Source organism: Aedes albopictus, chromosome 1 (assembly GCF_035046485.1).
Source record: "Aedes albopictus strain Foshan chromosome 1, AalbF5, whole genome shotgun sequence".
Taxonomy (NCBI): domain Eukaryota; kingdom Metazoa; phylum Arthropoda; class Insecta; order Diptera; family Culicidae; genus Aedes; species Aedes albopictus.
The window spans coordinates 129,849,697-129,875,432 of NC_085136.1; the positions used below are offsets into that span (position 1 = coordinate 129,849,697).

The 25,736-nt window shown below is 41.3% G+C and overlaps 1 protein-coding gene across 3 annotated transcripts in view; it reads right to left on the reverse strand.

Moving 5' to 3' along the window:
* Positions 1-1,099: 1,099 nt before the first annotated feature.
* Positions 1,100-25,736, reverse strand: part of LOC109403566 (lysophosphatidylcholine acyltransferase) — a 91,951-nt gene continuing 67,314 nt past the window's right edge. For 2 of the 3 annotated variants that reach the window (XM_029861565.2, XM_029861566.2), the window contains exons 5-10: positions 14,514-14,781; positions 14,185-14,448; positions 13,964-14,117; positions 13,788-13,895; positions 1,984-2,119; positions 1,100-1,910 (exon numbers count right to left, since the gene is read on the reverse strand). In XM_029861565.2, the coding sequence (XP_029717425.1) occupies positions 1,822-1,910; positions 1,984-2,119; positions 13,788-13,895; positions 13,964-14,117; positions 14,185-14,448; positions 14,514-14,781 (1,019 nt within the window). In that variant the 3' untranslated portion in view covers positions 1,100-1,821. Of the gene's footprint in view, positions 1,911-1,983; positions 2,120-13,787; positions 13,896-13,963; positions 14,118-14,184; positions 14,449-14,513; positions 14,782-23,450; positions 23,657-25,736 lie in introns of all 3 variants that reach the window. The other variant, XM_029861567.2, reaches the window with a different exon arrangement.

A 25,736-nucleotide genomic window follows, 5' to 3' on the forward strand; every position in this document is an offset into this window, starting at 1 on the left:
AAATTATATTTTCACAGATTGCGCTGAAATTTTGCACAGCTCATATGGGACCTAAATGGAATCGAAAAAGTCGACTGGAGCGGGAATTTGATGTTTGTCTCATACTGATAACTACATATAGGTTGAAAATTCGCTATTTTCAACATCCTTTCATCTATTGGAAGCCAATTCAGTTCTGGGCTCTTTCTAAGTTGATGAAGGGATTTATAAATGCTTGTAAGGACTTGGCCAGGTGTGTGGAGCTGAGTGGGTCTATGACATTGTAGATAGTAGCGACATCAGCAATGTCAATGGATATATGCAACGTTGCAACTCCATCCAAAATTTGTGTAAGTATCCTTGCTATAGCATGCTATGCTACGGACCACGCGAATCTCTCAAGAACCGAAAGTGTGAGAACGGGATATTATTTTCGGGGCCTTAAGGAGGTCCCAGATACTTTCGGGGGTTCTCAGGAGGTCCCAAAAGGCCTCAAAGGCGTTCCAGGGAGTCTCCGTGTCATTTCAGGGTTCTCAGGTAGTTCCAGGGGGTCGCATGGTAATTTCTGGAAGTTTCAGAGGATCTCAGGAGCGCTTCAGGCTTTTTTTAGGGAGTTTGAGGGAGATCTTAAGAGGCCTCATGGGCGCTTAACGGCTTAACTTCAAACGCAGAATCACAGACGTCTCACTCTACTCACTTCCCATCGTTTCTCTTTTTAACGGATTATTCAAATATTCCGTAGCTCGCAAATCGCTCGCTCATGGCGCTTGCATCGCTTTTGCTCCTGTTTGACATTTGCGCACTACCGCCATCTACTCAGTGGATTTGCGAACCACAGCATTGGACGATTATGTTTTCGAGACGATGATTTTTATCGCATTTTGTTCCAAGTGATAAATTTGTTTATCTGTGGCAGAATCTAAAAACATTCAAAGCCTGAATACGAATATTCAACACACAAGTGAAATCAGTGTTGCTGTACGTCTGTAAAACCTGGTGTGTATCAATTGAAAACATTAAACGATTGCAGTCCTTCCTATGAACAGCTTTAACACAGCATGAGTATTCTAGTTGTTGGATTTCGGATACGAATGAAGACAAGAACAAAACACTCTCCACACCTGCTTTACTTCTCCATCGACAACATCGCGATCTCTAACCACTTTATTCTGGAACATAAATACACGTCACATAAACCAGTCCAGTCCAGTTTGCTATCCTGAATAGCACTCTTACGCTCTAAGCTGTTGTGTATACTGCTTTGTATTTCATTATAGACATGGATTTATCGTGTCAAAAGCTATTGAAAGACAGTTTACATTAGACACAAATCGATATTCCGAGTTACACAAGTCACACCGCACAGCTTCTCCAATAATTGTTGATACAAATATCAGCGATTCCAAATATCCTTAGTATTCTTTTTATTCTGTGGCTTACTCTCCGTAAAATACATGTCTCGCGTACAGAGATATCTTTAACTAAAAGATCATTTAAGGGTAGCGTTCAGTCATTTTGCCCTAACGTGGTATATGTAATGGATGCATCCACATCGAGAGTAACATAAAATCTAGCAAAATATAACTGGACTTAATACCACATGGCGACTACCATTACGTCTATTGCATGACGAACACAATAAATAATAAATAGCTCTCTATGAGGAGTTAAGTAGACTTCCGACGATCTCCAGTTTCCATATCACTTAATGTGCTTGCTGCTTCTACTGCTACTGCTGCTGCTGTTGCTGGTGTTCAACAAAGGATATGTTAAAATAAAAATAAAGATCTTATCAACGACGGGGGATGGTTCCAGCAATTACAAACTTATCGAGCGCACGGATTAGTTTAGCCTCAGGTTGTTGGGGTCGTTATTTTTCTGGAGCTTCTTCTGGATCGCTGGGTATTTGTCCAGCACTTTGGAGAATTGATCTGGAAAGAAACTCTGAGGATTAGAAACAGAACAACGAGCTTTCTCTGTAGTTCGTATGGAAAATAGTTTTACCGAATGAAATTTCGCCCAAATTTTCACTGTCCGCCGTCACGAAGATGGCGTCGGCTTCCTGCGGACTGATCTTCACTAGGTACTTCAGTGTGTTGAAGAACGCCTGTCGGGAGACCTTACCACGGTCACCGTGAAGCTGGAAAACGGAAGGAATGATATTACGTAAATTAAGTAATCATAGGTAGGTCAGATTGTAAGTTGTTTAGTATTTTGTCGCCAATGGAGATGACTCGATACAATTTCATTCAATTTCACGATACAACATGAATTCAAACTATTTCCATATTGTCGAAAATGATTAAAATATAGAATTGGCAGTCCAGAAATTGGTTCGATGTTTCAACATGCAGAATTGGATGACAAGACTCCCTTTTGAGAGCATCCACAAATACTTTAGTAATTTCACTATTTCGTGCAGCTTTTAATGATATCCAAAGACATAGTGTTGAAAGTACGCTCTATATCTAGAAAACATCGAAGTAAATGAGTATACAACCCTCTTTCAAGCATTGCTGTTTATATGCCCGATGATGAAATCTTCGTGATCCGGATAGTGGACTGATCGACAACACTTCTCTGCAAGGGTCCACTTTTACTTCACACTTTTCTCCAATCTGAGCTGCACATGCATGGAAATAAAGACATTCCATTTGATTGCACTCCAACATGCTAAATCTTCAGATTAAATCTTGCAAGAGCTACTTCTGGCTGATATTCATCACTCTTCCTTCCCCGTCGTTCTACCCCGAACAACCAAGGAAAATCTGCTCATCATCTCCGTTGGTCATTTTGAACTCCGTTGCCAAGTATCTTCAATCTTCAAGAATGTTCCAGCAATAATCGCATCATCCACGTACACGACCAAGTACACGGTGTCTTGCCCAACATTCTTCCAGTACTGGGACTCGCAGACTGACTCAATTTGCTCTCCTAGCGGGAGCCTAAATCGGGAGCCAAACATTGCAGATTGAGGTTATGTTCAACCAATGTGATCGATTAGGAAGTATAGTAATATATTGAAATTAATTAAATAACGTGACCTTTCCGACGGCAACCATTCACGGAACACCGCATTGCAACCCACGTCCACTTATTCTAACAAAAGAAGTCGGTACAAAAGCTGTGTAAATCGTGAATAAGCGAAAAAGCACTGTAGGAAACATCTGAATTATCCTCGAATGTAATCAAACTTTGTCGAAGTCATGTGTACATATTCAGGCTTGAACATGGTTTACCTCTTTTGAGAGAGTGTAGAAAGAAATATTTGGAGAAAAGAGAAACCCGAATGACAGATGTGACCAACGCAACTTAACACATGAAACGTGTTTCAAGATTTGCTTGAAAACAAAAAGGGGTCGAGTCCGCGTCACTCAGTTCCAGTAAAGACATGAGCCATTGACCCTTTGCGTAAAACCTAGTCGTACGATGATGCCGTCGAACCGACCATTCCAAATCTTCGTAGCTTCGTTCGCGAGCAGTTCGTTGTAACCTTGGTCCTGTTTCAGAAAGCTTTTACAGCTGGTGCTTCAGCCCACGGCTCAACAGTATCGTCCTCCCAAAAGGTTCTGTGAACTCTTCTCTGGTGTCGCAGTATGCCGAGTTTTGAAGTTTTTCACTACTCCACAAAGATCCCCTTTCCCCACTTGACGGACTTCGGTTCACCAGAAAAGCTGAAGTCTGAACCGCCTGGCTCCAAAACTACTTACTTGCATTTAACGAAGTCCATGCTGAGGTTGTCCCCCGGCATGGTTTCGATGGCCGTCACCCTCTTTGAAAACGCTGGCCCTAACGCGAGCAATAGGTTGCAAACGATATCCCGTCCTCGAACCGCTGGCGCTTCAGATGCATGCGACTAGCGATGCTTCTCCTCCCGTCAAAATCCCGTCGTACGCTGTCTAAATCCTCCTGGGAGTCTACTTCTCCTGAACGTATTCAAGCTGGCTATCACAGCGCTGATTTTGGAGATTGGCAGCGCTTTTCACTTTTGGTCTTGTCTACTTCGCTTCTCCTGTAACTTTTGTTCCTACTCTTCTGCTACGTGTCCCGGTTTATCATGCACCTCATCTACTTCTTCCATCTTTTACTGCACAATACGAACAGTTCGTTATGTTGGTCATGTGTTGGTCTCTTGGTTGATCTACATGTGTACAGGTGCTGCTGGAACTGGCGTGAGGACCTCCCAGGCCATGTAGTTGCTGTCGTGTCGAACATGTAGACCAACACATGTAGGTATCAAGATACCTCACATTGGCTACAAAATAACTTTACTCCAGCGCCGAGCCGTATTTGGTTTTTGGCGATCGATGTTCCTCTAGTGTAGCAGGGTTCCCAAGTTTTCTTCAACCGCGTCCAACCGGTGCATTTGCGGCCGTCCACGAAGCCGCCGACCTCTACCAGGTTCCTACGTCTACGTCTTGTGATCGGAGTGGGTTACTGACAAAATTAGCGTCTTATACAGAGCGAATTTCGTTGTGCAATTATGGAACCTAAGCTGCTTACGTATTTCTTGAAAGACCCTACCCTCTGCTGTAATATGCCTCACTTTACGGGATACGTCATTGTCATATATCACATTACTTGTGTTCCAAGATAAACAAATCCTTCAACAACTCCTCAACTCAGTACAAACAGCCCCAAGGCCTGCCTGTCTCTACTCGCAATCATGAAATTCATCTTGGTGGAGGTAAGCCTATCCAAGTTCTCTCCGTCTTCAGAGGAGTAAATTCCTCCACTGTGCCACTTCCGATGTCGATGAGATCAATATCGTCCGCAAATCCGAGAAGCAAGTGCGGCGATCATGTGTGCTAACAGTACCAGTCCTCAGCACGCCAGATATCTTACTCGCTTCTTCTAGGTATGAGGTACATGCTTCGTTCTTCTGCTTTAGGGCTCAATGTTCGCATTGGAACTTGGCCTGCCTCTCTTAAACTTAGCGTTCTTTTGAGCACTTCCACAGTTATTAATTGAAGGGCTTTCTTTGCCTGCTATTTGCTTGAATTTGTACAGTGTGTGGCAAATACAATGATACGCTATGCCCAGGGAGTCGAGAAAATTTTCCCGACCGGAACGGGAATCGAACTTGCCGTCTCCGGATTGGCGATCCATAGCCTTAACCACTAGGTTAACTGGATTCCCCAGATAGATGCTTCGTCTGCGATCCGAATACTTGGTTTTGATCCATCCAGCATTGCGCGTATCAGCCCAATTTGTTTCACCGGAAAACCATGTACTGACATTATCTGTCGACTGCCATAGCTCATTTCTTTGAACTTAATCGTATGCTGCTTTAAGATTAATAAACAAATGGTGAGTCTCCAAGTTCCAAGTTTTTTTTTCCTAGACAAAATCAAGCTATGAACTCAGCAAAAAATGCTGTGAACTAAAAGGCAAATTGCCAACTAAAACACAATTTCAGGATGACTAATAAACCCAAACCAATAGGGTAAAAGCTCCCTTAGTGGAGGTAGTACCAATAGTGGTGGTAATGCCAATTTAGCACTATTTCGAACAAAAAGCTTGCAAATGACATTTTTAATAGATGCATCATAACTAATTAATAACATTGATTAAGTTTTGTGTTCAGGATTTGCCGAAAAACCTATTTTAAACAATTATTTTCCTTAAATTTTTTGCTCCTTTGCACCTATAGTGGTGGTAGTGTTCCTATAGTGGTGGATCCCATAAGAACCCAATGGGATGCGCCACTATAGGAACCAATGGTAAATTTTACCTCCATAATAAGAACCGTGTACCTATAGTTGGTGCAAGTGATTTATTAGCAAAAACTTAAATAAACAATGTTTTATACATTTTTCCTAGCAAATTTAAGTGAAAAACTACCGATTAACGTTTTCAGACTTTTTATTTTGTGGTATTATCAATTTTATTCAATTATTTTTCTACAACGAGCTACTAGTAGCACCACTATTGGTACATTTACCCTACATAACCTTGTCATCTTGTTATCGGAAGATGTTATCCATCCGGATAACAGGGCACATTTATGTTACGTGTTGTTTTGCGTCAAGTTGTAATGTCTTTTATTTAAACATTTGTAAGGTTCTATGTGTTGTCCCAAGTAACACAGAAAACATCTTTGAAAAAAATGTTTGAGAAAGATGTTATAGTACAGTACTATAATCGTATTTGAATACATCTTGTGTTGAAATCGTGTTTTATTTATGTTTGGCAAAAACAAGTTTGTACACAGTCTAATCAACCTCATCACAAGTTAGAATGACGTAAATTTAACGTTGATAACACAAGATTTTGTATCAATATCTGCTTCAATTAAAGATGATTTGTAAAACATTAACAGCACATAGTTAAAACCTTTGCTCCCAAATGTGTTACTAAAACGTTATTTTCAAGTATTAATTACGTAATTTCTTTATCTTTTCACAGTCTCTTCTTGAACGTCACTGTCTTGATCATTAAATATCTTTTACACAAAAAATACCCAGAAATTATACTATAATAGCATGCAACATTTACATTTTTTAGCTTTACCATTTACTGAACAGGTAAACAGAAGTATTGAAATACTGTTTACAACGGTTGGCGACTGTGGAAACCACTCTAGGCGAAGAAGAAAGCCACCACTTTTTACTTCACCACAATGTCAGTTCTACTATCACCTGATAATCACTTCAGATACTTACTGGCGGCTCAAAATCACAGAAAAGCCACTAAATTAACCCCACGAAATATTAATAATCAATTTACTGATACTGGCTTCGCAAATTAAACACTGAGTTTGTTATTGTTATACTAATTTCAGGCTGACCATCCGTCCCGTATTTAACGGGACAACAACATTTTCAAACACTCGTCACTTGAGCATAGTTAACGTCTTTGACTCAACTATTCGTTCTTTCTAGCTGAAATAGCATTATTAACAACATGCAGTTCTGTTTTTGGACATTGATTTGCTTTTTGTTGAGTTTCCGAAATGTGTCCCGTATTTAAACGGGACAAATCTGGTCAGCCTAACTAATGTTCAAAATAGGTATCCAAAACTAAAATCGCATCCATGTATACTATATGCAAATGGTTGTTTAAAATACGTTGCAATGATGTTTTTGCCTTTCTCGTACACTAAGTGTACTGGAAAAACTATATGTTCACTCCAAAAATGCCTTTTCGATAGAAGGCCCGGAGGGTCGAGTCACATATACCAATCAACTCAGCTCGACGAATTGAGGTGATGTCTGTGTGTATGTATGTGTGTGTGTATGTGTGTATGTGTGTGTACAAAAAAACTCACATCACTTTTTGGCAGTAAACCTGAACCGATTATAATGACCGACGGTTCATTCGACGGGCAATCTGGTCCCATTGTTTCCTATTGAAAATGGTTTGGATCGGTCCAGCCGTTCCGGTGTTATGGCCATTTAGGTGTTCCATACCGGTACCATAGGAAGGGGCCAGATATGAAAATGCATTTAACACATGCATGCGACACATCAAACCACGGGATTTTCGATAACCTGATGAACGGTAAGCAGGAAAATAGTCTCAGACCATATCTGAACCAGTAGTATTCCGGAACCGGTTCCGGGTGTCCCGCCAAGTGTCCAAATATAAAAGTGAGCCAAACCCATGCATGCGACACATCAAATAGCAGCTTTTTCGATAACCTGATGAACAGTGAGCAGGAAAATAGCCTGTGATCAAGCAGAGATTACTGGTAGTGTTCCGGAACCGGTTCCGGGTGCCCCGCCGGAAGTGGCCAAATATAAAATTGAACCAAACCCATGCATGCGACACATCAAATCGCGGCTCTTTGGATAACCTGATGAACGGTTAGCAATAAAATGAATTCAGACTATATTTATTTAGGAAAACCAGTAGTATTCCGGAACCGGTTCCGTGTGTCCCGCTGGAAGTGGCCAAATGTAGATGGGCACCAAACCCATGCGTGCGACACATTAAATAGCAGCTTTTTCGATAACCTGAAGAACAGTAAGCATGAGAATAGCATTAGATCACAGCAGAGACTACCGGTAGTGTTCCGAAACCGGTTCCGGATGCCCCGCCGGAAATGGCCAAATATAAAAGTGAACCAAACCTTAGACCAAACCAAATGCATGCGACACATCAAATAACGGCTTTTTCGATAACTTGGTGAACGGTAAGCAGGAAAGTAGCCTTAGATCACAGCGAGACTACCGGTAGTGCTCTGGAACCAGTTCCGAATGTCCCTCCAGAACCCATGCATGCGACACATCAAATCGCGGCTCTTTAGATAACCTGATGAACGGATAGCAAGAACATGGTTTTAGACCATATTTGGTACAACCAGCAGTATTCCGGAACCGGTTCCGGTTGTTGCTGGAAATGCATATGAGAGCCAAACCCATGCATGCGACATATTGAATCGCGGCTATTTTGATAACCTAATGAACGGTTTGCAGGAACACAGCCTTTGATCACATCAGAAAATACCGGTAGTGTTCCAGAACCTGTTTTGTATGTTCCGCCAGAATGACCAAAATGTAAAATGAATCAAACCCATGCATGCACATCAATTTTCGGCTTTTCAAAAAACCTGTTGAACAGTTAGCAAGAAACTAGTCTCAGACCATAAGTATTTAAAACAATAGGTACAGTCTTGGAACCGGTTCCAGGTATCTCATAGGAAGTGGTGAAAACAGCGATAAATATCACAGCGTAACAAAAATTACCTTTTGGTCTGTCTCAAGAGCAAACTTATGTGTCTCTGACAGATTTTGGGCCGCTGAATCCGAATCCGGGCTCAGATTTGCTCCAACACGTCACAATTTTGAGCTATACCTCAATTTATAGGGCAAAATACGTGATTTTTGGCTTTTTTGACTGCAAGTTATTAAGCATGGAAATATTTTTCTAATCAATCAAAAGGTTTATTGGTCAAGTTACATCTAAATTAACGACTCATGCAAAATATTGCGTTTTACCAAATCGAATTTGATAGTTTTAAGCGATTTATGTTAGGTACGATATTTCCCATACAAGTCACCCTCCAAAAGTTGCATGCAAGTTTTCATACTAACATAAAATGCTTAAATCTATCGAATTTGATTAAGTAAAACGAAATATTTTGCATGAGTCGTTAATTTAGATGTTAATTGACCAATTAACCTTTTAATTGTTTAAAAAAATATTTCCATGCTTAATGGCTTGCAGTCAAAAAAGCCCAAAATCGCATATTTTGCCCTATAAATTGAGGTATAGCTCAAAATTGTGACGTGTTGGAGCAAATCTGAGCCCGGATTTGGATTCAGCGGCCCAAAATCCTTCGGAGACACATAAGTTTGCTCTTGAGACAAAAAAATGTTGCGCTGTGTATGTGTAAGAGAACACATTTTTCTAATTCCTGTTTAAATCGCATCAACCTCGAACAAAATTTTTCAATCCCCTTTTGCGTCTAAAATTACTGCGCAAAATTTTGATCCGACTGGTTGCTCCTCGCGCTCTGTGATATGGTTTAAATTTGAATTGGATTCAGTATGAAAAATTTCACTTGCTTCAATTTTTTTGGTCAAATTTTATGAATCTAGTAACCAGTAAAGTGTGCAGGAAAAAGTTTATCAAAGACTGTAAAGTGATTTTTTGTTGCGAAATAAACTATATTTTAGCTTGTTATAAAGTCTTAGTATTGATCGGCCTCCAGTAAAAGTAAAGGTGGTCACGCAGTCAACTAAGAGGTCTGATATTTTTCAACTGTCCATACATTTACCATAACGTTGGAAATATAGGGAAATATGTGCCATCAATAAGTTTCCCAACCATGATGGCTTGGATAAAATTCTTGCTTTTATAAATAAAGTATTCACAGGATTCAGGGTGCTTACGTCGACGGAAAGATCATGAGTACATATTCGACGAGAAAGGCACTATCACCACTAGGTGGATTAATCCGGGTTTTTCAATGTATTTTTGAAGGTATTCGAGAAACATGTTATTCAGATGTCCATAAGATGTAATTTGAACGTATTTCTAATATTTTGAAATTTTCTTTATCAGGACAGATGAATTACAGTGCCCGTTAAAAAGTTTCACACTGATACTTCAGCTGTTGATTTATCTACATTTTTTTCTTCCAATAATTATTTATCTGTGACAATGACTATTAAACATTGATTGAAATAATATAATTTCCTTATCATTAATTGATAAAAATTCTACATTCTACAAGTACATCATACTTTTTATGAGCCATGCCCAAATAGCACCATAATAGGTGACATATTTATTCACACAGCGTGAGTTTGGTAAATTATGATTTCTCTGCAAGTAAAAAGTAAGTATTTACGATGTTTGTAGAAAACATATTCAATACTAGTTTTATGTTATAAGAATGTATTGAAAAACATCTTTGGTAACATCGAAGATGTTTTATAAGCCGCTATTTTTTGCGCTTTTTCGGTGATATAAGTGTACGAAAATACGTAGTAATGAAATTTATTCTTCACTGTTAAGTGGAACTGCATGCAGAGCAAGACTCAAGCTAGGATGGTGGCTACCTACATACATACATATAAGTGTACGAAAATACGTTTCCTATATTTGGAACAAAACATTGGTGTTAGTATGGATCATGTATTATTTACATTATTATAACAAGTTGTGTTACTTGGGGTGATATGTTAATCCTTTATAATCATTAATTTTCTTTTATTTTTGTAACAAAGTTCGACTGGAATCTCATGCTTTTCAACAGGCTTGCTGTTAGCTCCTTAAAGACCTTTCTAACTTCATCCACTGTTTCCTTACCGAACATTGCATATAACGGATAAAGGCGCAGTTTTGCGCCGCGCGCCATTTACAGTTGTGTAAAACCTCCGCATATCATTCCTGTCCATGCTTTCTTGCATTTCAGCAATTACACTCTCTTCGTGCTGCTATTTTTTACGGCGGTGGATTCGTTTCTGTTTTGCACTTGCTTCCCTGTACCACTCCTTGTTGAGCCGGATGCCGGCTACTAGCGACTGTTTCGGCTTCGGCTCATATATGTAAACTTTGACTATGTAGCACCCATCCTAACAGAGTTATCGAGTTTCCACAACGGGAAATAACGATTTTATGCACAAACGATACATAGTGTTTATTCAGTTAGACACTGATTGAATGAAATGTCACACACCAAACAGTGCTTAGATGGGGCAATAGGTAACAGTGATGAACTTGAAGAAATCTTACATGGTGGAATCTTTGGAAGAATACCCTGAGAAATTACTGAAAAAATCCGCTGAAGAATTTCTGGAAATATCACCTGTTGAACTCTTTAGCGATTCCCGAAAGAATCCGCTAAGGAACTCGTGGAGGAATTCTGGAAAAGCACACGAGATTCATTATGGATATGAAAGATTGCTTAGAGAAATCCCAAAAAGTATCTCTTGAACGAATTCCTGAAGGCCATCATCGATAAATTCCTGTAAGGATATTTGGCGGGATTTTTAGAGGAACATCATGGAAACATCTATAGGGATGCCTGATATCCATTGTAACCGTTGGTTTCAAGAAAAGGCATTGACTCTGCCAAGTGCAACATTCACGGTTACCTCCTTCTGACGCACCTTGTTCATAAGGGATAACTATGCATTTTTCGAAATTGTTAATTTCGAAAAATGCATGACTCTCGACATGGAATATAGAGGGCTATTTAATCAAGCCAGACTCCGATGCCTACCAGTCATCCTAGCTTTGCCAATTCTTGCTTTCTGGCTGAAGACTTCAAGATAGGTAGAAGTTCGCGGCGCGATTAACTCGCAACTCGAAGTTGTTAGTGGAGATATTCAAAACGTTGAAACGTTAATTTAAAAGAAAGTTTTAAGTGTATCGTATTTGCTAGAGGTTATTGTGTGGAGAAGCATAGAAACACGATTCTCGTGGATTGTGGGACACGGATTACTATGGAAAAAGGCTAACATTGGTCTTTTTCTGTGTATTTGCGATTTTCTGTAAGGAAGACCGATTCTACGCTGGACAAACGTCAAATCGGACCACTCGAAGATCAAAAACACCCCTGAGCCAGCGATCAACCCTGCTTGTACTCCGTTGGGGACAATTGCAGAAGAGGGATTACGCCAATAGTCCAAGTTACAATCGGTACTTCCTGGAGTCGCCACCATCCGGACTGGATCGAATTCTCGGATTCGAAAAATCAGCAAGTGGTCATTGTGGACGTCATTGTCGGACGCCATTGATCGACGCCCGCCCCGGCTAATTGTCGATGGAGGTTCCGCCTATTCCCCGCTTCCACGTTGGGCCGCCGGACCGTGCTTCCGCCGATACCCTAGGTCTACAGTTCCTGAACAGATCCGTGAAGTCCCCATCCCGGAACAGACCGTAAGTCGCGTTGGTTAGTTTTTCTATATTTAAGCATGCCACAGCAGCTGTAAACATATGTGTACATAACGTGATCACGTAGAGGCAGGTTAGTTAGGTCAAAGTTCATGAATAAATTCCCTTTATGTTTGTAGTTGCCTTGTTACCAAAATCTCGCCTTCTCTTTTAGACAAAGAATTAAGTTTTGCTTAATTTACACACTTTCAGGTACATCACGCCCTTTTCCGATTTAAATTTTCCAAAAGCTGAAGTTTCCCACCCCTCCCTCTTGAAATCTTTCCGAGGTTAGAAAAAGTAAGGTTAGTTTGACTGATTGATTTCAGTGGTGGATAAACCCCTTTGCATTCACGCAATTCATTTTGAGTTTTATGCTGCTTTCGATCTTGGAGAATCTGAAGGTTCTGAGATTGTAAACAAGATTGCATAACGATCCTGGGAGCTTTCCTAGTCTCGTTTGGAGCAAGGGAAGCGTTACAAGGAGTTACACCATTGAGGAGCTTTAGAAGGCATTTTTGAAGAGACCAAATCAGAGAAGTCGCTGAATGCATCTCTGATCGATTTCCAGTAATAATCCATGATCAAATTTCCGGAGATTATATCCCAAAGAAAATCCCTCTTAGGAGTATCTTTGGGAATCACTGATGTTCATGGGAGAATTTTTGGTGGAATTCCTGGGGAGCTGCACTCTGGAAAACTCTTCGTAGCAATAGGATTCACTTCATATTCGAGTGATTCAGGTACGATTCACTTCATGAGCAACTTTGCTGAAGACACAAACCTTTGATTTTATCAAGATCGCCACCTAGCGGCAGAATCACGAGCCAAACTTCTTGCCTTCACGATGCCAAAGACCTTCTGAACAACTTTGCTGAACACTTGAACTTTCTCTCTTATCGGGATCGCGAGATAAAGTTGCTTGAAAAGGCTCATTTTTACATGCTCCTAGCGGTATCTAGCGGCAGAATTGCGAATCAAACTGCTTGTGTTTATAATGTCAACGACATTCTGAAAAACTTTGCCGAAGACATGAACATCAACGCCACATCAACATCAACGACCTTCTGGACAACTTATTGTATACTCAATATTGACAATAGTCAACAGTGTTGTATACTCAATTCCTGGATAAAGAATATCCGAAGAAATCACTGAAGGAATCTATGCAAGAGTACCCTGAGATATTCCTGAAAAAAAAAACATCTAAAGAATTCCTGGAAATGTTACCTGAAAAAAATATTGAAGGAATGTGCTCAGGAATTCAGAAAGAATTTTCTAAGGATTTTGTAGGATCATTGTAGATTAAAAATGGATATGAAGGAATACTTAGAGAAATCTTAGGAAGAATCTTTGGAGGAATTCTTAGACGAATTCTCAAAGGCATTCCCGGGAAATTATTGAGGAACCTCTGGGAGAAATACTGGAGGTATCTTTGGAGAATCACACCTAATATTCAACTTATTTTAAGCGCTTACCTGGAACAATGCTCGGACATAGTTCATTTTTGGCGAATATAACGTGATTAGGAACAGGGATAGCAACAGGTACTCTCTGAAATCGATCACGTCCATTCCGCGATCAGGCTAAAATACAAGTTGAAAGATTACATCCGGCAACCACTTCGAGTCGAAACGTTCGAAGAAAAACAAACCTTAACAAATATTCGAAAGAGTTTCTTTGTCGATTCACTGTTCACCGGTACGTTCAAGCGTTTGGAAAACTCCTCTATCGTCAGGAAGCTGTTCTCATCCGTCAATCGGGGCCCTTCTGCCACCAGTTGTTGCTCGATGTTGAATTTGTTCATGCTGAAAATGATTGCTCAACTCACACCAGATCTAATGACCGACATGCTAGAGGTGTTACTTCACTTACCCCAACTCCTTCCGCAGCTTCTCGATATCGGCGCTGAACGACGGATATGGCATGCCGATATTTTTGACGAACGTCATCATCTTGCAGTCGTCGAACGTGTAATCGGAAATGGGAATTCCCAGCTCGCGGGCCATCAGATTGCGTACGTTGCGTGCGTACAGTTTCGGGTCCTTCTTTTCCTCCTCGTTCGGATGGTACACGGGCAGAAATTCGATCTCGCAGTATGTGTGGAACTGCGTCAGCGTTCGCCACAGCAGTTGAAGTCTGTGTAATGGAATGTGATTTAGAGCTATTGTGAGTTACATGCAGAATATAAAGAAGAAACTTACGCATCCGGTCCCTCCCAGGTCCACGTGACGGTGTCGACTTTGTTCGGATATCGCACCAGAACCGGTTGAATCGGAACGCCCGGGTAGAAGGCACCCGGCTTGAATTGAATCAACGACGTCCGGTTGGTGCAGGTTCCCTCCGGGAAGATCAAAATTTGGGGCCAGTCTTCCTTGGAGTTGGCACGTTCGATGATCTCCTTGATGGTGGTTTGTCGCGAGTTGGGGTCCTCACGACACACGTAGATGGGCTGGGCGTAGTCGATCAGCTCTGGGAAGTTTCGGTTTTGGGAGGGTTTTGCAAGGATGAAGTTTAAGAAAGAAATCAATCAGAAAACTAGTCAAAACGTTCAAAAGTCATGAAAATACACAGAATCTAGCGGGCAATTTTAGCGATACTATGAAGACTTCTTTTGTAATACACAACCAATAAGTTTTCTTGAAAACTATGTACCTAAACATAAACTGAATATTTCTCAATTCTCAAGATGAGCCAAACTTTCAACGTAATGACTTTGAGGTAAATCTAGGTTGTACGGTACGACACGCACTTGCCACCCTTAGGCACTTTGGCCTATGCGTACTTTTCGGCTTACTACCCCAGGTCGGGTCCCCATACCTAAGTAATGGCGTGGCGACACTAGCCAGAAGCTTGCGGTTACTGACATCAGTAGGTCAGCTTTGGGCTGCAAAACGGTGAGTCGATAAGGAGAGCGTCCAATATAGCTCTGGTCCTCACAAGTTCCTCATGCTTCCACGGGTCAAGCGATGACAAAGACCGCCAGCTAAGAGTTGTGTGCTTAGCTGGTAGTGCAGCCTGGGCGCTGTTGTCCTTCTGACTTCAGCTAGATTGAGGAGGTACGATCCGAGTGTCTGTTCACCAAGGAGGTGCCGCTCAAACAGCGTCTGTTCTGGCATCCAGCGGCTGAGTAAGAAACGCTGCACCACGCCCAGCTAGATCCAAGGTGATAGCCCCATCAGCGTGGTCGTCCCAGTGTTGGTTGGGATGTTAAACAGAACTGGCACGATGGCCCTCCGGCTAGACAGGAGTGTTGGCGTAGGCCCAATAAGCCACCCGTAAAAATCCCCATTGCGAATAACATAGGAGAAAATACGACTCGATACAATCGGCAAAGACCCACGCGACGAAATAAGGACTACGATTGGAAACTTGAAATATGGAATTGCAAGTCACTAGGTTTCGTAGGATGTGACAGGATAATCTACGACGAACTACATCCCCGCAACTTCGACATCATCGTGGTGTTGCAGGAACTTAGTTGAACAGAAAGTGTGGAATAGTGGGCATCGAGCAGGTACCTGCTACCAGAGCTGTGGCACCATCAATAAACTGGGAACAGGATTTATAGTGTTGGGAAAGATGCGACAACGTAAAGCCTGTATCCGCAATAATCGGGACACAGAAGTATGGCTGTAGCTCTGTAATGAATCGGTAAAATTGGCAAAATAATTGACTGAGAACTCTTTGGTGTATGTTTATTATTTGTGCCAAATTTCATAAAAATCGATGCATTACTTTTAACTGTGGATGAAAAACAAACAGATGTGGTTTTAAGCATTTTGTACAATCATGACCAATTTGCATTCGCATAGTAGATGGTTCTTTTACGTTACAGTTCAAAGTTCTGTGATGATAATTATGAAATTTCGTTAGCAGTTATGATACTTATAGAGACACTTTCTTGCAAAATTTCATAAACTTTTATCGATTGGTTCGAAAGCTACTGGTGTTGATAAGGGTGAGTGTTAGTGAAAATTTTTCGTGTTTTTCATGTGCGATGTTTGCCTATTCATAACTTTTGAATTTCTCTACCAATTTTCATGAAATTTTCACAGAAGGTAGTTGATTATGTGTATATTATGTCGGCAAAATATGATGATTATTGGTAAAGTACTTTCAATAGTACAACCGATACAATAGAGGGTACTGACTAATTGCAGTCTGAGGGGCTAAAATCACGTTCAGTCCCAATACATGTTTCGATAATAAAATAGTTGATAGTGCATCGATTTTTTTGAAATTTTGCCCATGCAACAAATGTAGATTGAAAGGTTTGTGTTGAAAATTTCAGCCATTTCCTTTGACGAATTCAAAAGTTGCAGCGCTGAAGGGGCTGTACAAAATTCAATGGCGCACATTCTACTCTTTCATTGCTACAACAAAAAGTACTGCACCGATTCACATGAAATTTTGTAGGTGAGATGAACACATCTTAAGATTTTATTAGGTCAAAATTGCGCAATTTTAATGTATCTATTACAGAGTTACAGCTGTATTTCTGTGTCCCGATTATTGCGGATACAGGCTTTATGATCGGATGGCAGCCGATCAACGCAAGGATGTGCATGTTGAGAGTTAAGGGCCGTTTCTTCAACTACAGCATCATTAACGTCCCACACGAAGGGAGACCTGATGACGAGAAAGAAGCGTTCTACGCACAGTAGGGCAAACATACGATGGTTGCTCGCCGCGTGACGTGAAAATCGTTGTCGGCGACATGAACGCGCAGGTAGGAAGGAAGGAAATGTACAGACCGGTAAGCGGGCGAAACAGCCTGCACGCCGTATCGAATGATAACGGCCAGCGATGCGTAAACTTTGGAGCCTCCCGTGGTATGGTAGTCCGAAGCACCTTCTTCCCCCGCAAAGATATCCACAAAGCCACCTGGAGATCACCCGACCATCAAACTGAAAACCAAATCGACCGCGTTCTAATCGACGGTAAATTCTTCTCGGATATAACTAATGTCTGCACATACCGCAGTGTGAATATAGATTCGGATCACTACTTAGTCGCTGTATGCATACGCTCAAAACTTTCGACAGTTATCACCACGCGTCGAAGTCAAACGCCGCGGCTCAACATCGAGCTGCGTAACGTAGAAATGGCTCAAGACTACGCGCAGCAGTTAGCAGTGGCCCTACCAACGGAATAGCAGTTTGGCGCAGCTACACTTGAAGATGGCTGGAGGGACATCCGATCCACCATAGGTAGTACCTCGGTTACAGCACTAGGCTTCGCGACTCCGAATCACAGAAATGACAGGTACGACGGCGAATGTGAACAATTGACAAACGAGAAGAATGCAGCATGGGCGAGAATGCTGCAACACCGTACGAGAGCGGATGAGGCACGTTACAGACAGGCGCGGAACAGGCAGAACTCAGTCTTCCGGATGAAGAAGCGCCAGCAGGAAGAACGAGATAGCGAAACGATGGAAGAGCTGTACCGCGCTAAGGACACACGGAAGTTCTACAAGATGTTGAACCGCTCACGTAGAGGCTTTGTGGCACAAGCCAACATGTGCAGAGATAATCAAGGAAATCTTCTCACGAGCGAGCGTGAGGTCTTCGAGGGGTGGCGGCAGCATTACGATGATCACCTCAATGCACTAAGGGCCAGAATCGCAATCTAGTGGAACAAAATTAATTACTCCAAAACGAAGCTTTTCCGACACATGGTATTTCCGACAAAGTTGCTTGACATCAGCAGGGGCATCTATTGCTAAGAACGTAGTAGTTCGCAACTCGTCCGCATAGGTGGCGCCACCATCTAACTTCTTTGTTTTACGTCCTAGAGACTTGGCACCTTCGGCAAAGTTGTTCATTTTGGCAAAATAAACAACACTTTCTCAGACGTCAAAATTCCACAGCCTACTGTTTTCGAGTTATTTTAAAAATAAAATACATTCAATGAAAAACCAGTTTTTAAGCTTATTTTGACATTTTTACTAGAAACCATGTGAGTTTAAATTTTTTCCCAATGCAAATATGTCAAACCAAACACATTCTATGGAAATATATTCAATATTATCATTAAAAAATTTAAATTAAAATACAAATTCGAAAAAATAGTGTGAATTTCAAGCCTTAATATCTCACAAAGCGCAAAAAATCGCAACTTCAAATTTTCAGCAAATACGAAGCAATACTAGGTGAACATACTGTCAAAAATTTGGAGCGGTATTTTTTGGTGTTTTTGAGATAATAGCTTTTTAGTAACACCATAAATATAAGTAGTGCCAGCGTGTAACTTTTTACTGTTACACATTAGAGAGTTTATGTCTTCGAGAAAGTTGTTCATTTTGACTAAATAAACAACTGTTTCTTAAACGTCAAAATTCCACGGCCTACTGTTTTCGAGTTATTGTGTATTAACTAGATTTTATTGATAAAATTTGTCAATAAAACACATTTTGATGCAATAGTATGAACTATTTTTTATTGTTTTTGATTTTACGATACATAGTAGGTCATGAAAATGTCAGTTTCGTGGAGCTCCAGTTTCACAATCTCTAGAGATTGATCATCGCCCTTTCCATCCAGGAACAAATCCACGAGCTCTCAGCAAGATATTTCGCGCTCTAAAATTTAAAATGATTGACAAAAAAGGTTAAGCTTAAAACATTTGGAAAATAACATGCAAAAAATTTAAAGTTACCTTGAGCCATGCTGACAATAGTATACTGACATTTTCATGACCTACTATGTATCGTAAAAATTAAATCAATAAAAAATAGTTGATATTATTGCATCAAAATGTGTTTTATTGAAAAATTTTATCAATAAAATCTAGTTTATATACAATAATTCGAAAACAGTAGGCTGTGGAATTTTGACGTCTAAGAAACAGTTGTTTAGTTAGTCAAAATGAACAACTTTCTCGAAGACATAAACTTTCTAATGTGTAACAGTAAAAAGTTACACGTTGGCACTACTTATATTTATGGTGTTACTAAAAAGCTTTTATCTCAAAAACACCAAAAAATACCTCTCCAAATTTTTGACAGTATGTTCACCTAGTATTGCTTCGTATTTGCTGAAAATTTGAAGTTGCGATTTTTTGCGCTTTGTGAGATATTAAGGCTTGAAATTCACACTATTTTTTCGAATTTGTATTTTAATTTAAATTTTTTATTATCATTGAATATATTTCCATAGAATGTGTTTGGTTTGACATATTTGCATTGAGAAAAAAATTAAACTCACATGGTTTCTAGTAAAAATGTCAAAATAAGCTTAAAAACTGGTTTTTCATTGAATGTATTTTATTTTTAAAATAACTCGAAAACAGTAGGCTGTGGAATTTTGACGTCTGAGAGAGTGTTGTTTATTTTGCCAAAATGAACAACTTTGCCGAAGGTGCCAAGTCTCTAGGACGTAAAACAAAGAAGTTAGATGGTGGCGCCACCTATGCGGACGATTTGCGAACTACTACGTTCTTAGCAATAGATGCCCCTGCTGATGTCAAGCAACTTTGTCGAAGATACCATGTGCCGGAAATGCTTCGTTTTGGAGTAATTAATTTTGTTCCGCTAGATTGCGATTCTGGCCCTTAGTGCAATGGCAACGTTGCAAGCACCGAAAGTGGGGTGGTAACAGAAATACATGCGCATGACAAAAGATTTCCAGCCCCTAACTTTCAAGAGATTGAGGATGGGGTTGGCCGGTTGAAAAACAACAAAGCCGGAAAACCGCAGGAGCAGATCAACCACCAAGCGAGCTTCTAAAATACGGTGGAGAAGCACTGATGAGAGCACTTCACTGAGTCATTGCCAAGATTTGAGAGGAGGATGTATTACCGGAGGAATGGATGAAAGGTTTCGTTGGTCCCATCTACAGAAAGGGCGACAAGTTGGATTGCGGGTACTATCGCGCGATAACATTACTGAGCGCTGCCTACTAGATACTCTCTCATTTTATGCAGCCGTCTACTACCAATTGCAAGAGAGTTCGTGGGGCAATATCAGGCTGGAGTGAACGCGCCACAACGGACCAGATGTTCGCCATCCGCTAGGTGTTGCAGAAATGTCGCGAATACAACGTGCCCACACATCACTTGTTCATCGATTTAAAATCGGCGTATGATACAATCGATAGACACCAGCTATGGCAGATTATGCACGTATACGGAATCCCGGATAAACTGATACGATTGAACAAGGCGATGATGAATAGAGTGATGTGCGTAGTTCGAGTATCAGCGACACTCTCGAGTCCCTTAGAATCTCGCAGAGGGTTACGACAAGGTGATGGTCTTTCGTGCTTGTTGTTCAACATTGATATAGAGGGTGTAATAAGGAGAGCGGGGATAAACAGGAGTGGAACGATTTCACGAAGTCCGTTCAGGTGCTTGGTTTCGCTGATGATATTAATATTATAGTTCGGAAATTTGAGACAATGTGGAACGTACATCCGACTAAAGAGTGAAGCCAGGCGAATTGGATTAGTTGTTAATGTGTCGAAGACAAAGTACATGATGGCAAAGGGCTCCATAGAAGAATCACCGCGCCCGCCACTCCTGATTTCTATCGACGGTGATGAAATCGAGGTGGTTGAAGAATTCGTATACTTGAGCTCACCGGTGACCGCTGACAAGGACACCAGCAGAGAAATTCTGAGACACATTGTGGCAGGAAATCGAGCTTACTTTGGACTCCGCAGAACTATACGATCGAACAAAGTTTGCCTTGACACGAAGTTAACTATCTACAAAACGTTGATTAGACCGGTAGTCTTCTATAGACACGAAGCGTGGACTCTACGTACAGAGGATCAACTCGCCCTTGAAGTTTTCGAACGGAAGGTGTTATAGGAGCTATTACACCTCCTGCCTTGGTCATCTCGATCCTAAAAGCATCACCCTAGGAGTTCGTATAAGCACTCTGACAGATAATCTCTTAGCAGGCCTCTTTGGTTTCCCTTATCTCGGTATTTAGTGCAATTTCGGCAGATCACAACAGCTACAAAAGGTTTCGATGACCTTTTCGATCACGAAGCCCTCGTAGGATGTAGATACTAACTACTGGACTGGGCATTTCACTGTTGTCCATCTCGCTGCCATTTTGGACCCATCCACGAACCATTTGCCGTTATTGGTGGATACTCGGTATGGATCCGATGAGCTAGCGATATCCGTCCCCCACTAGAGACTTCCTGACGCTGTAATTGCTAAGCTGAGTGGTTCAGATTCAGCTGTGTTACTGGCACTGTGACTTGTCAGCTGAGGAGGCTCTTTTGAAGGCTGGGCGTAGGCACTATGAGCCTCCTGCCGGGTGCTTGTTGTTCGTGGATTTTCCGGAACAAATCAAGCACATGGGAGGGTTTGTGCAACCTTGAGCAACCTTATGGCCTTCACCTTTACACCATCTACAGCGCTTGAACCTGTCAGGGCCTTTAAAGTCCCACAATTTGTGTTCCGGTTCAAAACACTTGAAGCAAACCTCCGGTAGCTGAACCGACACACATTTGTAGCAGTGTTGGTAAAAACTCAAATTCTCAGATCTCATGGATGAGTTGTTTCACGCGCGATTCTTGACTCGCCAAATTCACCGCCGAAAAAATCTTGCATGAGTTGACTCGCTATTCCACTCTTGCTTTATTTCTCGGTGTTCGTATTATTTACATTAAAGTTTTTAGGATTATATAATAGAACAAAAACAAATCTAGCGTATAATAACATTGAATGCCGTTCAAATTGATTTGAATTCGTCTTACAAGCGAACTAGATTTCGGCGCTTGACTCGTGAGAGCGAGATTTTGCATTAAAAATTTTAAATATTTAAATTTAATATAATAAAATATAATATTTAATATTGAGCGCGCGAAAATGATTTAGAATCGCGCGCGCACCCTTGAACGAAAGTACACAGCGAATGAGTAACTTGCGAAAAGACAAAGAATTTTTCACTCATATTTGCGTACGACTGGATCAGCACAAAAAAAAGTGCTGATCCGGTGTTACACAAATTTGCGTAAAATTTCACACAAGTTTGCATGAAATCTTTTGTCTTTTCCATCGCTGCGTGAAAGTTACTCCTTGCTCTGTGTACATCGATCTTTCCGTGCGAGTTTGCTGACGCAGGAGCGGTTCATAAGTTTGCTTTGAGAATGATTTTACCAACACTGATTTGTAGGCTACACCCTTGCGGGTTTTGTCGCGTTTGAGCTCGAAGATCATTTCGCTTGTACAAGTACCTACGTTGAATACTGGATACACTGACTCAAAGATCCACGAGCTTCGAATCGTTCCTCATCGCCTTTAGAACTCCTAAGTAATTAGAGTTGTCCTTCTAGATGACGAGCGCGTCACCGCTTGACACCTATCCTTCTGCCGCGCCGTTCAGTGGCTCGCCGACATTACTGCCCCTTACCTGACGGCTGCCTCACACGCTTCTGCGATTGCTTGTCGTAGGCAATCGCGTCTAGCGTACTCTTCAGGCTACCCGCGATTACGAAGGCCTCTGTCTGGGTAGACTTTAGACCTTTCAGCTTCACGGCCTCTACTGTTGCCGCAGTTGCCATATCATGATCCTGCTTGGCCACCATCGTGGACTTACGAAGTCCCAACAAGGCCTGCTTGATATCGTTACCAATGTTCGATTTCGAGCACACAAAGTCCAGGATGAAGTGAAATTCAGTCAAGCTTTTGCGCAGCTACCTCCACTACAGAAAGCCCATCTCTGTTCATGTTGCTGACCCTCATAAAGCACGCTCAATCTATGATCTCTCCCAAAACGAATGGGAGGATATGGGTTTCCTGTGCTGGGACTTCGCGCACTGCTACCTTCCTCAGGGTTTTGCTCTTCTTAGGAGACCGAGACTGTTTTTATAATAGATTTAAGATTAATGATTATGACGCTTCTTACCTATTTAAATTGAAATTAAACAATGTCCCACAATTTTAATCATTAGGAAATCTTCTATTATTTCAACAAACCCATTATGATATATAATTCACATTTTCCTGTAAAATAATGTTACAAACCTAGCATCTCTTCCTAAATGATTTCTACGTACAATATGACATACATACGGCGGAGCAAAACACTCACGTCTACCACAGAGAGGGGATGCGACGACGGCATGGTTCACTACACAGTTCAATCCCAACATTAAACCCCCGACTCGTACACTTACTTCCCAGGTTGGCGTCCGCGTTCCGCACGAGCGGGCTCGTCAGTCCAGTCAGGTAGATGATGACGGCGTCCAGAAAGGAGCTGTGCGGCGATACCACTAGGACCGGGGCCTCCGCCCGGGTGGCCTTCCGGCCCCGTATTCCGATGCCGAGTCCCGCAAAGGAGTACATCGCAATCGCGCACTGGCTCAGCAGTCGTTTCATGTGTCTGTGTGTTTGTTTTTACGTTGTTGAGGTGATGGTTGTTGTCCGTCCAGTCCGGGCGTCCCGTGTGGTCCAGGATGAAGGTTTATGGTTTGTTGGTATGTTTTGTCATTTATTTTACATTTTTTTTGATCGTGATGCATGATTTGGTTTCGAGGTTAATTTCGATTTCGGTAGGATGGAAAATTAGAAAGATAAAAAAGAATAATAAGAATGAAAATGATTGCATATAGAGACGAATGGACAACAGTTGTCATGGTTTGTAGGAAGAAGGCCAATTTTGTCATAGAAAAATGGAAAAAAAATCCGAAGCAGGAGATACGGCAGAAAGCTGCTGCGTAAAACAGCGGGGGTTTATGTACAAGTCGGAATCGCTATACGGGAGAACTGAAACTAGGAAAAATGCCGACAATATTTACGTGACGGAAAAGCGATGCAACGAAATCGGAAGTTTGCAACGGAAGAGTAAAAACATATATGCACCTAGTAATAACATAATAAGGTACACAGAGCACACGTGTATGCCAATCGTAATACGTAGGAGTAACCTGGAATGCACTGAGCGAAACAAAAATAGTACCACTTTGTTATTCTATTTTTTGTTAACTAATGAGTACACCGCAATGACGAATAAGAATGTGGTTTGTTTTGTGGCTCTGAGTTACGGAATTGTTTTAAAATTAAATGTCTCATGCAGACAATATCACACTATTATGTATTTTTCTCCTTAATCTGATGAATTTATTTATATGCTGTTGTATGCTTGAATACAGTTTCACCCAGATGTAGTAAAACTATTACTCATCGAATGACAGTTCACTGAGTCCACAAACTGCCTCAGTTCCATGTTTTACCATTTTTTTTTTCAACAACTTTAACAAAATGACCAGAATATGCAAAACACTAGATGATATTGAAAAAAAAATTCGCACATGGCATAGATTTACTTTACGTTTCAGTCCTAAGTACCCATGGTGCTGAAAACGCCGAATTAAAAGATTTCCATCCTTGGCCCACCATCGCAGGTCCCGACCCCAGGTCAAATTTCTGTCGGCTGCATTTATTTCCTTATTGAGGCTGCGCCGCCATGGGCCTCCAGATCTGTCTCTGTTGCGATGTTCTTCTGGGTTCCAATTTAACGCTTGCTTGCAGATTTCGTTCTCGCCCCTGCGTAGAGTATGGCCGACCCAACTTCACTTGCACCAATTATGCAGACATTTATTAATGAAGACTTGCAGCCATTGATTGTTCTTCTATGATACACACTAGGTTTCACTGGCTTGCAGAACAGATTTCACGTTTGAGTTGAAAATCTGGATTTTTGTGTGTCGAATAATCTGACTGTGTTTCCATACATTTCTTAAACTCGCAAAACCATCCCTTAACTTTCTGATCCGTTAACTTATGCCGGTCTTGGTGCCGCCATTTGGCTATCAAGATATTGGATGCTTTCGATATTCTCTACTGCTTGCCAAGTCACCATAAAACTGGAAAGATTGATCGTGCTTACATCCAACGGTTCAGTCTTGTTGACGTTGATGGTAAGACTTCCCGTCGATGACCGATCGACAAGATCATCGTTTGATCAATCTTACTCTGAAGATTAGAACGCTTAAGCTAAGAGAGCAACGTCATTAGTCAGTTCGAAGTCATTAGATGCTCCATGGCTATAGGCTGTCACAGCAACTCACGGTTCTCGACCATTCGTAACTACCAGGATCTCCTCAATTACGATGAGGAATAGTAGCGGTTGTTCGATAACAGCGGAGATTCAGTGGATGTGGTCTTCACTTTCTTTTCCCGATCTATATGTAAATAGCCCGATAGCTGCCGAGGGTAAATGTGCAGTGACTCTGCAGTATCTTCTCCTACTCATTATAAGCCGATCCAGAACCTCTTGAGATGATATAGCCCGTTGAGTGCATGACGATTTTCTGTACGCTTTCTCGGTTGTTATTGTAGATGGGGTGCTTATACGGCGGATGATTTAATAGCGTTTAGTGACGTCGTTGATGGCAGCGTTCATCAGCCACAACCGCGGAAACACACAAGATTGGCACGAACATCCTGCCCTCCGCAGAAAT